Source organism: Buteo buteo, chromosome 25, assembly GCF_964188355.1.
Source record: "Buteo buteo chromosome 25, bButBut1.hap1.1, whole genome shotgun sequence".
Taxonomy (NCBI): Eukaryota; Metazoa; Chordata; class Aves; order Accipitriformes; family Accipitridae; genus Buteo; species Buteo buteo.
Genome location: NC_134195.1, coordinates 7,732,696 through 7,747,300, shown reverse-complemented (window position 1 = coordinate 7,747,300; position 14,605 = coordinate 7,732,696). Strand labels below are relative to the sequence as shown.

Genomic DNA, 14,605 nt, shown 5'->3' with positions numbered 1-14,605 from the left:
AACACATTTTCTTTACTAAGTGGATAGCAGTTTGCCATATTTTTTCATTTATCTCTTTAGCGTCAGTAACAGAATGCAATTTTCGACCATCTCCTTTAAGTTCTTGCTATCAGCATATGTGTTTTCAGGCTTTTTGCTTGATACTGGTAGGTTATACTGTTGGTGAGGAGCTGAACAAAAGCTAAAGTTATTTAAAAAGACAGGAGATAAACAAATGCACGCAATTTGTTGAAACTTATTACACATGAAGGAATGCCGTCTTTCTCCAACTTGTTGTGGACTACACAACTCCTCTGTGTGCCCCAGTGGGGAAGTAACAGGTAGATGGCACATTAATTTTGAAACTTCTGTGGCGTGTCCATGCTCGCAGTAAAAGCTCTTCATGTCTATGATTTGCCCTCATTCATTCCAGTCCAGGAAAGCCCTTGTGTATGTGCTTAAGCTCTGCTGAAATCAATGGGATTTCAGTACAAGCTTAAAGTTAAGAATCTATTGAGAGCTTTCCTGAACAGGGATCTGTGCTTATTGCACTTCGTTCAATCAGCCCATGAGATTTTGGTTTCTGAGTTTTTCAGCACAAGAATAGAAAGGGTATGTTTTGTGCATTAAGATCAGTTCTTTCTAGTATTTCTAGTGTGTGAAGATGTTTGGAGAGTGGTACAGAACAATTCATTCTGAAGAGACATCATTGTATATTGTACATATGCACATGTCTACACTCAGAAAAATTTTGCTCAATGTTGAAGAAATATTCACCTTTGTTTGGATCAATGCTGTGGTTGACTATTTCTGTAGCACAGTGTCCAGAATAACTGAATTATCCATGGAAGGTATACTGTCCATGTGAATGGCACACAGTCATTATGACAAGTGAGCGCTATTCCGCACCCAGTGAAGTCCTTGTTGAGTGTACTGAACTAAATGCTCCATACTGCTGTGCAAGGTGATAGGTCCCATCAATGCGTCCAAGTCGTTAAAAAAATCTACAGGGAAAAAAAGATTCAGCATCAGAAGAGTGAAGCTGTATTTGCTACTTGTCACCCTTTAATAGATTTTATTCTCTTGCAAATTGAGTCAAGCTGAACATTTCATGGGAATGAAAGTTTAGTGCTGGTGAGATTAATTTTAAAGCCCTGTGGTTCATGATGTTACAGGCTGATGCACAACAATTTTCTTTTTAAAGAACAAAACAGTGAGTTCTTTGGCTTTGCTTTTCATTAATTTCCATTGAGTCTTGATAAAGAAAACAGATGCTGGGCAAGATTTATTTTGAGATTAAGGACAACTGCATCAAAAAGTCTACACACAAGTGTCTATCTGTACATATGCTAGATATTTAAGCTACTATGACAGAGAAATAGAGGCCTGTACAACATGGTCAACCCAGCCTACGGAGTAATTTGGCTAACTAGCCACTAGGGACTTAATTCAGTTGCCTGCTTGGAGGCATGTAGTGCCCATTTGAGGTGCTCTCAAAAGGCAGTTGATACATATAGCCTGGCATGGCAGATCTAACACAGGACGTACAAGAGACTTCTGGAGTGGCAGTGTAGGTAAGGATGGCATTTGGCAGCTATGGTTAGGCAATTGAATTGTATTCCTGTCTCCCCTTCAGGATGAACTGAACAGCTCTCTGAACTCTGCTGTTTGTATTGAACAAAGCTCCATCAACTGCAATGGGAGATTAGCCCCTCAACTCATATACGCACACCTACACTTAGGTGTCCCCATTTTGATTTGAATCCTGCCCATGCCCCTGCCGTAAATACATAAATTAGCTTGAAAACCAAGGAATACTTTACTATCAAGTCAAGTGCTGAGGCACTTGCTCATGGAAACCAGTTCAGCTGATAGAAGTTTGCTCTGAAGGTGGAGCAAGGTACCTCATTCCCATCTGTGTCTGCTCGGGTGGGGAAAGGGCTAGGGGTATGTTATTCCTTCTGCAGAAGGGAAGTGTGCTCCTGCTTTTTGACATGGTCTGGCTAAACACATCCCATCCAGCTCCACAACTTTGGGGGGCAGGAAGCTGCCTGACCTCCCACAAACCTTTCTCTCCAGAATGACACAGATGGCACTGAATGGTACCCACAGCTATGTCTGTGACCTCTCTGTCATCAGTCCTGACCAGCCAAACAAAGAAAAAAGTTACATGCTTCTGAGCGAGACAGCTATCAAAATTGTCTTTTGGGGCCGTTTTGGAACAGACTAGGAGCAGACTGAAGAAAAAAAATCACCTCTGCAGTCCTACTTTGCAGACAGGATTCCTATCAAAATAGTTATTTCCCTGATCAAAATCACGTGACAGTCTTCTCGAATAGTCCATTGCCTTGACTCACTCACCTCTGTTTTCCTTGGCCAGGTTGTCAGCCATCTCCCAGTAGTCATAGCTATGCAGGATGCTGTTGGTGATGCTGACGTGGTTGGCGGCCATCTGATGAATGCGCTGCGGGATGCTGATGATAGGAGATGGGGAAGGGGCCCCTGTGCTCCCCTGGGATCCTACAGAGCTGACTGGAGAAGGGCTAGGGGACATTGGTGATGGAGTTCCTGTGCTCCTGGAAACAGATGTTAATACAGTTACTTAAAAGGTGTTGGGATTAAAACCATGAGAGTATCAGAACATAATGCAGCTAAGAAAATATAATTTCTGACTGCCAATCTGACTGCCAATAATGTAAGTTTCTGTATGACTTACTTTCCACTGGCACCCCAAGGAGATGGGTTCTGGGCAGCTTTTGATGAATTCTGTAAAGGAAAAAATAATTCACAATGCCTATAATTTATATAAGACTATGAAATGAAGAACATTAAGCAGTATAAAAGTAAAGAAATGTAAAGAAAAAATTGCGCAGATAGAACTATTCAAGTCTCCTGATGCAATAAACCCACTCAGCCTAGTTTGGTGTTGTGATGAAGCAGTGCTGCAGCACAGACCCAAATCACAGTCTATTGGGGATGGGGGCAGATTAGGAAAACCTGTTAGTTGAAACGGAAACTTTTCACAGAAATCCTGGGAGTTCAGAAGAAAGTGCTGCTAGGACTCTTTGTGAGGTTTAGGCTGGAATTTCCTGTGATAGAGGAAACTAGAAAGATTTCCTCCTGCCCCCGAAGACAAATGTCTTTCCCCTAGGACCTGCAAGACTGTGCAAGTCTGCTCAGCCTGGCTGACCACAGGGATGTGAACAGGAGGCTCCCTCAGCTCAGATGGGTGTTTTAACCACCAGGCTGAAGAATGTCGTTCATGATTGCTCCTCTTGGAGCTGTTCTCCTTGGTCTGAATACGGCAGCATTCACAGGGTCAGAGAGACTGCCCTTGTACACTGGTGGTTGTTCTAGCTGAAGGGTTACCCAGACTGTCCCCAAAAGGGACATTAGATCATTTAGTGTGATCTCTTGTATACCTGCAGTCATTAAGACCCTCACTGGTATACATACTGTGCTTAGGCTAAAGAATTTTATTGCTTGAGGAGAGACTACCTTGTACAAGCACTATGTTTACAGAGCAGGAGAAATTCAGGTGTCTGCAATAATAGAAACTGAATAGCTAAAATGATTCTAGTAGTTAATCTGCAAGAGCTGGTGAGAATTTACTGGCATGTTCCTGCCCATTTGACCTGTGGAAAAACTTCTCCCCTTTCCCAAATGCAGTGACTGATTTAATCCTGGGCCTGTGAGAAAGAAGGATGTAGAAACCAGAAGTCTAAACCAAAACTTTTGTAGTCCAACCCATCCGCAGCCTCATATTCAGCAATGGCCAGTCTCTGACTCTTCAGAGCAAAGTGGCCTCCTTGTACTTTCCCCTGAAACCATACACACAGATAATTGTGTGCTGGAGAACAACCTTCCCTTCTTGACAACCACAGGAGACCAAGTGAAGTCCTGCAGCTCGAGATCTGTTTATGGATATTGTTTAAATGCAAGGCTGCAGGTGTTGCAAGCTGCAGGAGTTACAAGCATTAACAGCAGTACAAAAACTCTTGGCGTCCCATGGCTTAGGAAGGAAAAGTGATTAACAAGAGGCTTTGGAGCTTCACAGATTTCAAGGCCAGTAATTCCCCAGGACACTCAGTCTGCAGTTTCCCTTTCCACCAATCATGGAACTTTTAGCAGAAGATAAATTACTTTTAAAATTTATTTTATTTTATTCTTTTTAAGAAGGATAGCCAGTCATATAGAAATCTTAAGACACTATTTATCCTCCTTGTTCTCCTGTGTCCTGTTCTAATGAGGCCTAGCAGGCCTCATGGTTAGAAAAACAGATTCTGTTTCAGGGTTTCAAGATTTAATTTTCTGAACTTCAGTGCTAGCTTTTGGATTTTGTTGGTCCAATGCCAGCAAAACTGCATGTCTCCTGGTATTATCAGCTCTGTTTCCATATACACAATGATCACATCCTCTCTTAACCTGTTCTGCAGTAAGCTGGGCACATGTCCTGAGCCTCTCTTCAAAAAGTTTGTTTTCTCAGTTTTGATGTGTCCTCTGAACTTCCTCTTGTGTTCCCACATCTTTCATGTGCACACCAAAACTGGCTGTATTTTAGCAGTGATCACATCAGTGCTGTGTGTGCCCTGGCATTCTTCCTGCATTTTGATACTGATACTACATCCCATGTAAGTGGTATGAAAACTAAACTTTGGAGTGTCCCACAGGGGGCTCTTCCTTCGATGGGTTTTCTTTTTTTTTTGGCAGGAAGGGCTAAGGTGTGAAAGGAAAAAACCGAAAAGTTCTCATTTACCATCCTAAATAGAACCAACCTGTGAATCCTCAGCATTTGTTCCTCTTACAGAATAGTTTCTTTTTTTCTTTTTTTTTTCCTTTTCGTTTCTGATCTGTCTCAGAATTACTGGCCTTCATCTTTCTAGTGTAATGGAAACTGAGTACACATTATTTACTTACAGAGTTGGAGGCAGGAAAATATGAAAATCCAAGTGGAGTCAAGGATACTTCTGCTGTAAATGTAACCAGCCTCTGCCTTACTGTACCACTTCCCACACCTTTTTTCTCATGTTTTAGGTATATTACTCCAGCTTCCTCTCACTTCTGCACCAGAAAGGTGGGGGTAAGGATTCTAAAGAGTGTAATATTGTAAGGGACCATCTCTTATCCCACTTTGCTTACTGCTACTCATTACTCTGGTTTCTTTATGCTCTCAAATGTGTCTCGTCCCTGAATATCTGTGGCTTCTTTTTAATTCTCTGCTGCATTAATTTTTTTTTATAATGGAAATAAAATGCTTAAAAGGAGATTTAAATAATCATTTTTTCTTTTCTAAAAGAAAAGTGTGTCTAATTTTCCCTGCAAATGTGTGTGACAAGGTTTAAAATCTTTCATTGATTGATAATATATGTGGAAGTTCTTAATGCAGTCAGCATTTCACGTCACTTGGTTTTGAAAGCTTTTAGATACCAAATATGAAATGAGTGGAGAATTGGCTTGTTTTCCACTGAAAATTACAGCAAATGGATTTTTTTCCATTTTTACTTTCAAAGGTGAGAATACTTTCTAATGTGAAACTACGCTATCATTATATCAGCAGGAGCTCTGCAAAAAAACAAGCTCATCTTGGCTATAGCAGAGTATAAGTCCATTTTATGTTTGCTGTGAAACAGTTTCTGTCTGCTAGTAGGAGACATTTTACATGGTTGAGAGCCTGACCATCCTGTTCTTAATGCAGGTATTCTCTGAACTGGTAAAGAAAAATAAAGTACTGTAACAGGCACATATTTCTTTCCCCTGAAATCAAGTCTTTGTTAGAGAAACAACATGTTGAATTATATATTGCTAAATTTTTAGAAGCAATTACAGTGACTTCAATTTCAGTTTGACAATAACAGATCTGTCAATTTCCTTCACTGTCTTCATATGTTCAGAATCTGGTCATGAGCATTCGTGCTTGTATTTGAATTTTTTTATTAACAAAATGTCAAAGGATGGATGTTTTTCATTTCAAGGTACCTCCCTCTGCAAAAAAACCCCTAACAGCTGAGTCCTGTGTTCAAAGACAAGTCCCGCAAAGCAGCTTGTCTTAAAGCACTTGTATATTCATAGTATTTTTTTTAATTAGAAAGATAAAGGCTAATTTTGTGTTAGATCAAATGCTGGATGGACTGACTGCTAGGTGAGCTCCACCTGGAAGGTTTTGGTCTTGAGATACTTTCCAGAGAAAGGTTGCCTGTCATGTAAAATATATTAACATACTTTGAATGACTTCCTGTCTTATTCAAAATAACCAAGGTTTGGACCTGGCAGAGAGTGGAAAATGGAAGCAGTAGCAGGCAAAGCAAAGCAGGAAGGGGGAGCCAGCAGTGCCGTGCCAAGTACATGGCAGGCGGTTTCGTTGCCCTCTGATGCTTTCATACAACTCCCGCTGAAGTCAGTGTGGGCTGGTTGCCAGTTCCTTGGGTAAGAACATGTCCCACTGCACTGTCCTACCTAGTGATGGTGCTAAGTGGAAGCCCTGCAGTTGAGGACTGATCTAGATCAAAGTCTCCAACTCACAGGTAGTCTGGTGGGTTGTGGAAGCCTGGAGGGGATTCTTAGAGCAAAATCTGCAAAACCTATTCACAACAGAGCTGCATAGCACTAGACAATCGACCAAGAATGATCTGAAAGTACCTGCTTGTTAATACAATAAATTTCTCATCCTTCATGAAGAGACACAGTGTGTATTTTGCAAAGAGAGGCCCTCATGAACACAGAACTGACTCAATTCTAGAACTGACTAGACATCAGGTGTTGCCATGCGATTCTATGGTAAAACTCTACTGGCTTCATAGGGGAAGAACTAAGCCTAGCACAGCTACTTTTTTAGTAAGATGCTGTATTTCCCATAATGACACACCAATTTAAAAACATGTCATAAAGAATGCACCTTGAAATACTCAATAAGCGCTTTCGAATACTTGACTGCATGGTCTCTCTTGAGTCGGAACATCCTCCAGTACAGAAGGGCCAGGCAGCGGTAACTGGAACAAAAGGGAGAGCAGAAGGTAAAGTGTGCCCCCTGAACAGAAATCCCAATTAATTAGCTTAAATTCTCAAACTAACACAGTGGAATGCTGACAGTACCTTGCTTATGGTTTTCATCACCATTTGTTCACAGTACTTCACATTTTGCCATGGATTCATGAGCAAGACTAGGTATTGCAGCCAGGACAGGTCACACTGGCAAATGCTACCAGTGAGGTACTAAACTAACCATACTCAGAAGGGTTTGCAGGGTTGGGTTCCCAGGCCTTGGCTCTGACTTGAAGTCTGCACACTTGACCAAAGTCCTCTCTGTGAAAAGGTCATTACAGGCCTGGAACTCAACATATGCATTTTTTAATTTTTTTTATTCCTTTTTGTAAATGCAAAGGCAGCCTTTTGGTGTATCTCATCCTGGGCCTTTATTACAAGAGCCCGGAGCCTGTATAATGAACTAGAGTTATAATGGGTGTATTTTGTGTACACCCAGTGGTCTCTCTTCCAGCAGCTGGAGATAGCTGGGAAACAGGGAAACATTGGACCTGCCCAGATTTCACTGGCCAAGCTCCTCTGTGGGAAAGCAGAACAGAGATTGCGTTGGAGCCTGGAGGCTATTCCTAGGCCACCTGCCTGATTTGTTGCCCAGAGGAAACCAGGAGCGGGCTGAAAAACTCGATGTACTATAGTGGAACTGTCTGCCCTTGTGCTCCTTGTTAGTCTGCAGAGTGCTGCACACCTTTAATGCTATGTAATTAAATGAAAGTAATAGCTATTAACTATAATTATACATCACAATAACTGATAATCTGCATTCAGGACGCACAAACTCTTTTCTTCGCTATCGGCTTTAGGTGCACTGGTCTATTTTCTGAATAAGGGCTCGCCACCACCTTTTCCCAGCAAGCTTTTGGATTGGCAAGTGTGGGATTGCCCCTCGGTGACACAGCTTTGGAAGCAAAAATCTGGTGTGTTTTACTTCTCCTTTGGCAGCAGAGGCCTTATTTTTAAAAGCAGTTTTTAGTCTCGGAGCCAAGCCGAAGCACCAGAAGGCGACTTGAGTTTGGAAGCGCAGAGCTCTCCCCATCTCCCCGCACCCAGGAGCTGCCCAAACCCCAGCAAACCCTTCGAATGAACAAATTGCTCTTGGGGGAAAAAAAACCCCCAACCCCAGCCAGGCTTTCTCAGCCCTTGTCGCGTCCTGAAAGCAGCAAGGTGAATTTCTGCCTGTGGCCGCTGGAGGACAGCCTCTCCTTAGGAGAAGGGGAGCCGGGCGGGCCGGTGGGCTGGCAGCCTGCCCGGCGGGCGCGGGGAGCAGCCGGGGGACGCGGTGGCCTCGCAGCCACCATCACTCTCACTCTGTCACCTTCACAGGTACAGCACATATGCAAATGGTGTCAGCTCATCTGCTGGCTGGCAGACGGTGAGTTAAGATTGCTATTCATGGCCCAGAGAAGGCACCGGCTGCTTTCCCTCGCTCTGACCTTTCTGCTGGAACAGATGCAGCGGCTCTGTGAATTTGGATGCGGTTCTGCACACGCCGAAGCGCTCCGGCAGTTCTAAGCAACCCTTCATAATATTGCTTTTTCTTTTTTTTCTTTTTCTTTTTTTTTTTTTAAACCGTTCTTTAGTTGTTTTCCCACCTAAGGGTTTTTAAAGCAATTGCCGTGAATGCATTCTGGGCTCCTCCCGAAGGCACAGCAAAGCAGTGACAAAGAAAGGGCATTTAAAAAAAAAATAATTGCAGCTCTGAATATTTTGTTCTTTTTCGTACAAATGCTTAATTAGGACTCCTTATTTATGGAGGCTAAAGATGCATTTAATTTGGGTTTTTAACAGATGGTTAATAGATGTTAAAAACACACTTGCTGATTGTAAATGTCCACTTACTGAGAATCAGTAACCATGTAATAGGTATTTTATGTATTAACTACATAGATATTAATTAAAATTAGATTTTAATAACTTTTTAGTATTTTACTAGCAATCGGCAACCATCCTATAGAATCTAAGGTGCATGCATATATGTCTAGAAATCTCAATTTAGAAGGCAATCCAAGAGGCTTAATTACCACCATCACTGTATCTCCCTCCATATAATATAAATATAATTTATGATTATCGAGCCTAAAATGTCAGCCTCAAAAGAAATTACTGAGCTATTGGTACAAAAGTACATCACTCATAAAAACAACAAACCATCAGGCATTTAAAAATTAATTATGCTGACATACCATAGCTGACCTGTCACAGTCAATAGGTATGAATTGCTTATTTACAGAGACAGAATGCAGACCTGGTACAGTGATACAAGGGCTGGACCTTCACGGAGCAGAAAGAATTCTCTTAATTTCAATAGACAATATAATCCTACCTAGCTGCGTCCAACATCTGATTAAGAACTGTCTCACTGCAGAAAAGAAGCCTTCTGAGGAAATCTTGATCTACTAACCATAATGCTGCCAGCTGTTTGTCTTCTGGCGTGGCATTGGGGCCTGAGTGGGTTTTTAGTCTCACTGCGTACCTTAAACAAAAGGAAAAAGGCCAATGTGAGTTAACTGAGACAGCTTTATATTACTGGTCAGACAGCCAAGCTGGCCGATGTTATTTGATCTGCCCCCTTATAGATATTTGCTCAAGTTACCAGACATACAATGTGCTTTTTCTGGTTGTGTTTCAGAGCTGTTTTGCCATTAGCAGTGCCTCCTTGCACTCTTTAAACAGCAGTAACTTCCCTGAACATCCGTCAGTCCAGAGGGGAGCCCAGCTGGCAAGGTGATGCTGTCCTACCGAAATAACCTCTGCTGCTGTGGAGACCCAGTTACACAGAGTTCATGCAGAAAGGTTTTCACAGCAGTTGAAGGCAGACAGCCTGCCTTGAAGCTGGTGCTGCCCTCACCCTGCCAGTTCTGAGCATGTCTACCCAGATTTGCTCCTCCAAGCAGAGCACAGCAGAGGGGGAACATGTGGCTCAGAGCTATTTTTGCTCATATGACATTACATTCAAATTCTATAAATATTAAACATCCACAGAGGTAGCACTGCTGTTTCAAGAGTGTATGTGCTATGCAATCACAAATTAGTTTCTGGAAATCTCAGCTTCCAGCTGAATACCTGAACAATGGACAAGGTTAGGACAACACACAGCACTTCTGGGCTCGCTTCCAGAAAAATACCTGTTCCCCATAATTAGCTGCTTGTGTTTCTTCTTATCTTTGCTTTCAAACTTTAATCCTGATATCTGTGCAAAGATTCAGTATGAACATGTTGTTTCAACAGCCATACCTAGCAAACCACTTATTTTTCTGAGCTGCAGCAAGTGAGATCAACAGCAATTCACACTACAACACAACCACAGCTACACACATTATTGAAAGCTATGGATCTGCAAGCAAAATTCATTTCCAGAGTCAGGACCATATATTTGCTATCATGAGAAAAGATAGGGAAGACAAAGAAAGAGCTTTCTGCCTTTTCAAAAAAAGAAGGGAAGAATTGCAGAGATGGGATGTACTGTTTTCTTACTGAAAAAAATTCTTGATTTTGTTTAATAACCTTCCAGTTAGAAAGCTGGCCTCAATCCACTGAAATGCATAAGACAGCCCTAAGTGGAATAAAATGCCAGTGGAATTGTTAACATGCGAGAAAATCTTCACATCAACACTAAATCCAAAAGAATGCAATTGTTTTAGAAGCTTTGCTTCATTATGGATATGATTAAAAATTAAAATGTTTTACTTCCTAAGAACTTAGTCCTGATGAGAGCTGTGCGGTTGGCTGTCCTGAGGCATGATGCCATGGTCACTGACAGTGCAGCTTTCTCCACTAGCATGGCTGGGTTTGCTCTCTTGTGGAGAGAGTCACTCAGCTGCTGGGATGATTTTGACCTTTGTTTTCTCCACTGACACTGTCAATAATCTTAACTACTAGTACCAATTATAACAGGGAAAAGGACTTAAGAGACAAACTTTCTTCATAGGGACTGTGATGGGTTGACCCTGGCTGAACGCCAGGTGCCCACCAAAGCCGTTCTATCACTCCCCCATCCTCAGCTGGACAGGGGAGAGAAAAATATAACAAAAACTTGCGGGTCGAGATAAGGACAGGAGAGATCATTCACTAATTACCGTCACGGGCAAAACAGACTCAGCTTAGGGAAAATTAGCTCAATTTATTACAAATCAGCCAGAGTAAGGTAATGAGAAATAAAACGAAATCTCAGAACACCTTCCCACCACCCCTCCCTTCTTCCCGGGCACAACTTCACTCCCGGATTTCTCCACTAAGCCCCCCCAGCGGCACAAGGGGGACAGGGATGGGGTTTACGGTCATCACACGTTATTTTCGGCCGCTTCACCTCCTCAGGGTGAGGGCTGATCACACTCTTCCCCCGCTCCAGCGTGGGGTCCCACCCACGGTGTCAGTCCTCCACGAACGTCTCCAACATGGGCCATTCCCACGGGCTGCAGTTCTTCATGAACTGCTCCAGCATGGGTCCTCTCCACGGTGTGCAGTCCTTCAGGAGCACACTGCTCCAGCGTGGGTCCCCCACGGGGTCACAAGCCCTGCCAGAAAACCTGCTCCATGGGCTCCTCTCTCCGCAGATCCGCAGGTCCTGCCAGGAACCTGCTCCAGCGCGGGGTTCCCACGGGGTCACAGCCTCCTTCGGGAACCCACCTGCTCCGGTGTGGGGTCCTCCACGGGCTGCAGGTGGAGATCTGCTCCACCGTGGACCTCCCTGGACTGCAGGGGGACAGCCTGCCTCACCAGGGTCTTCCCCATGGGCTGCAGGGGAATCTTCGCTCCGGCGCCTGGAGCATCTCCTCCCCCTCCTTCTGCACTGACCTTGGTGTCCGCAGGCTTGTTTCTCTTACATGTTCTCACTCCTCTCTCCAGCGGCTGTTTCTCACTCTCCCAACTTTTTTTTCCTTCTTAAAAATGTTATCACAGAGACGTTACCACTATCACTGATTGGCTCGGCCTTGGCCGGCGGCGGGTCCGTCTCAGAGCCGACTGGTATGTGCTCGCTCTCTCTCGAACACAGGGGAAGCTTCCAGCAGCTTCTTACAGAAGCCACCCCTGTAACCCCCCCCGCTACCAAAACATTGCCACATAAAACCAATACAGGGACTACGGGTAGGACTGAATTCTAGACTGTCCTGTTTGGAGAGCCATGAAGGTGACTAAATGTAGAGGTAGATTTAGTGTGAGCTGGACTGCTTTTGGGAGTCCGCTGGCTACAGTAGGAGCATACACAACAAATGGACCTTGAGTGTCCATTTTTCTATCACTGTTCACATCTTCTTTCAGGTAACCTTTAAACTGCAGTCTTAAACATGTTGCAACATTTTGCAAACTACCACTCCATGAGAATGTTTTGGTATTATGTATTATTATTTTTCTCTTTTGAGTAGCATGGGACTTATATAATGAAACTCTTGAAGAAATTTGCAACTCAAGTAATATGAAAAGCTTTGGTGGTTGTTTTTTTTTTTTTTTTTTCCATTCTACGCAATTTCCTGATTTAATTTCCATAGAAATCACAGATAATACTTATACATTATGTATCACTGACCAGGCACTTGGGAGAACCTCACTTCTCCCCTTTTACTGTATCTAGGGAATTATATGATAATGTAGATGAGCATGTTTGCACAGAGTGACCCCGAGGTCAACTCCTCCCTTCCTACCTGATGAGTTCAACTGTTTCCGAATACATTGTATAAGGGGATTTAGATTCCATTGGGCCTTGTTCCATTGCATTTCCACACTCAATGAACGATAGTGCTGCTTCTGCATAATTCAGTGCCTTTCCAAACTTTTCCACCTAGAGGGAAAAAATAAGGACACAGAGAAACAGTGTAATCATCAAGATATGGTTACATTTGATGGGATTTTCTCAGCATGAATTGTAAACTTGACACAAGTTGGTATACCTTCAGATTTACAATTTTTCCTATGAGAAAGCTAAAGCCCATCAAACTGTGTGTATCACTGAAAATCGTAAGATACAGAAAGTAGAGCTGAAAAAGGCTGTGAGTGTTATTTAGTCCACATTCTTGTGTCCAAAGAAGGATCAACTCTGCCTAGGACGTTCCTGACAAATGTTTGTCAAAGCTCTTCCAGGGCTGGAAATTCCACAAACTCATCAGGCTTGTTGTTCCAGCTTTCATTAAAAAGTGTTTCACACATCTTTGCAAATGTAGTTTTTCATCATTCAACAAAGAAAGATAATGATTAGCTTGAACTAAGAGAATGAAAATTAAATACTTTGACTACTAACTCTTACTCAAAGTCTCATCTCTGTTCTCATGTCTTCCTTCTCCCTACCATTTTCAGTACTGCTTGACCACACTCTCCTCTTGTCAGGAATTTTCTGCCTATATCCTCCTCCTCTTTCAGAGCCTGCTCTGCTCCTTCAGATTTTTCTGCCATCCTCCTTCCTTGCCCCTTTTCTTCTATTTTCAGTACTTCTTTGACTCTGTGTGTGTGTGTGTTTGTGTACTTACATAGATATACTTGCATATATGTCCTCAGTGACAGTCCATATGGACATAATGTTCATATATGCACACTTACATAATACTTATCTGCTCTCTGAATTTCATTTTTGGTGTGGATAGAGATGAATCATACTAATACCTTCCTGTCCTGACTTCTCTTTCCTTCAGTCAGAAATCCTGCGGTACATAAAGCCCATTAATGGACTGGATGCATTTGGTTGAAATCTGATGCACACAGTGAAAGGTTAATGGACCTTATTCTTTTCCAAGGGATAAAGGTTTTAAATAGTAACTTTGGAATGGCACACTGGCTTCAATCTATTTTAGGTTCTTATATGACTCCCATTGTGATCATACCGGCAAACTTCACAAACTTTTTATTATATTTCTCTCCCTGACACTCTTGTGCGGGTGGAAGTACTATTATCCCAATTTCACAGATGGGGGACTAAGGAGCAGAGAGACTTAGAGTAATTTTCAGGCTGCTCACTCTAAGTGCCTATGTTAGGTATTGCAGTGCCAAAATAGGAGGTATTGAGCCCAGTAAGGTGATTCAAAGTGCCTGGAGGCACTTTGGCAATATGGCAATTCCTCCAGGATCCCTACACAGTCAAGGAGGGAGAAGAAGTACCTGCGAAGGGCAATTCACAAGGTGTAAGGAAGGTGCTGGTCCACTGTGTAGGGAAGCTGAATGTGAAGGATATTTCAATAACCTAATACTGATGGGAGGCTATTTAAACTGTGCCTAAGTGACTTTCATGCAGGAAGCTTGTGGCAGAGCAGAGAATAATGCTTGCACCTCCTGTTTCTGGGAGTCTACCATAAAAACATTTCTCTTCAGGCTAAGAATTTCCTTTGCATATTAAGTAATCTTTTCCATTCTGTTTAAAGCAACACACTAAAATGTACCATTTGTACTTCTCCACAATATTTTCTGATTTAAGACTCACTTTAGAGTAATATGGAACTGAATAAACCATGGAAATTTGTGCTAATAAACTCAGGTAGAGCGTAAAACTCAGTGTTAGTGTCCTAAATTAAGGGCCTGCTTCTGCTTCCTTGGCCTTTTTACATTCTGCACAGCTGAGAAAAAGAGGTGAAGAAACAGACACTCTGAGCTACCTTTCTTCTTTCCTGCT

The 14,605-nt window shown here is 42.6% G+C and overlaps 1 protein-coding gene across 1 annotated transcript in view; it reads right to left on the bottom strand.

Moving 5' to 3' along the window:
• Window positions 1-401: 401 nt before the first annotated feature.
• Window positions 402-14,605, bottom strand: part of AFF3 (ALF transcription elongation factor 3) — a 383,003-nt gene continuing 368,799 nt past the window's right edge. Inside the window, exons 18-23 of the mRNA XM_075057215.1 lie at window positions 12,654-12,790; window positions 9,416-9,487; window positions 6,872-6,965; window positions 2,696-2,745; window positions 2,341-2,555; window positions 402-983 (exon numbers count right to left, since the gene is read on the bottom strand). Of these exons, the coding sequence (XP_074913316.1) occupies window positions 862-983; window positions 2,341-2,555; window positions 2,696-2,745; window positions 6,872-6,965; window positions 9,416-9,487; window positions 12,654-12,790 (690 nt within the window). The 3' untranslated portion in view covers window positions 402-861. The remainder of the gene's footprint in view (window positions 984-2,340; window positions 2,556-2,695; window positions 2,746-6,871; window positions 6,966-9,415; window positions 9,488-12,653; window positions 12,791-14,605) is intronic.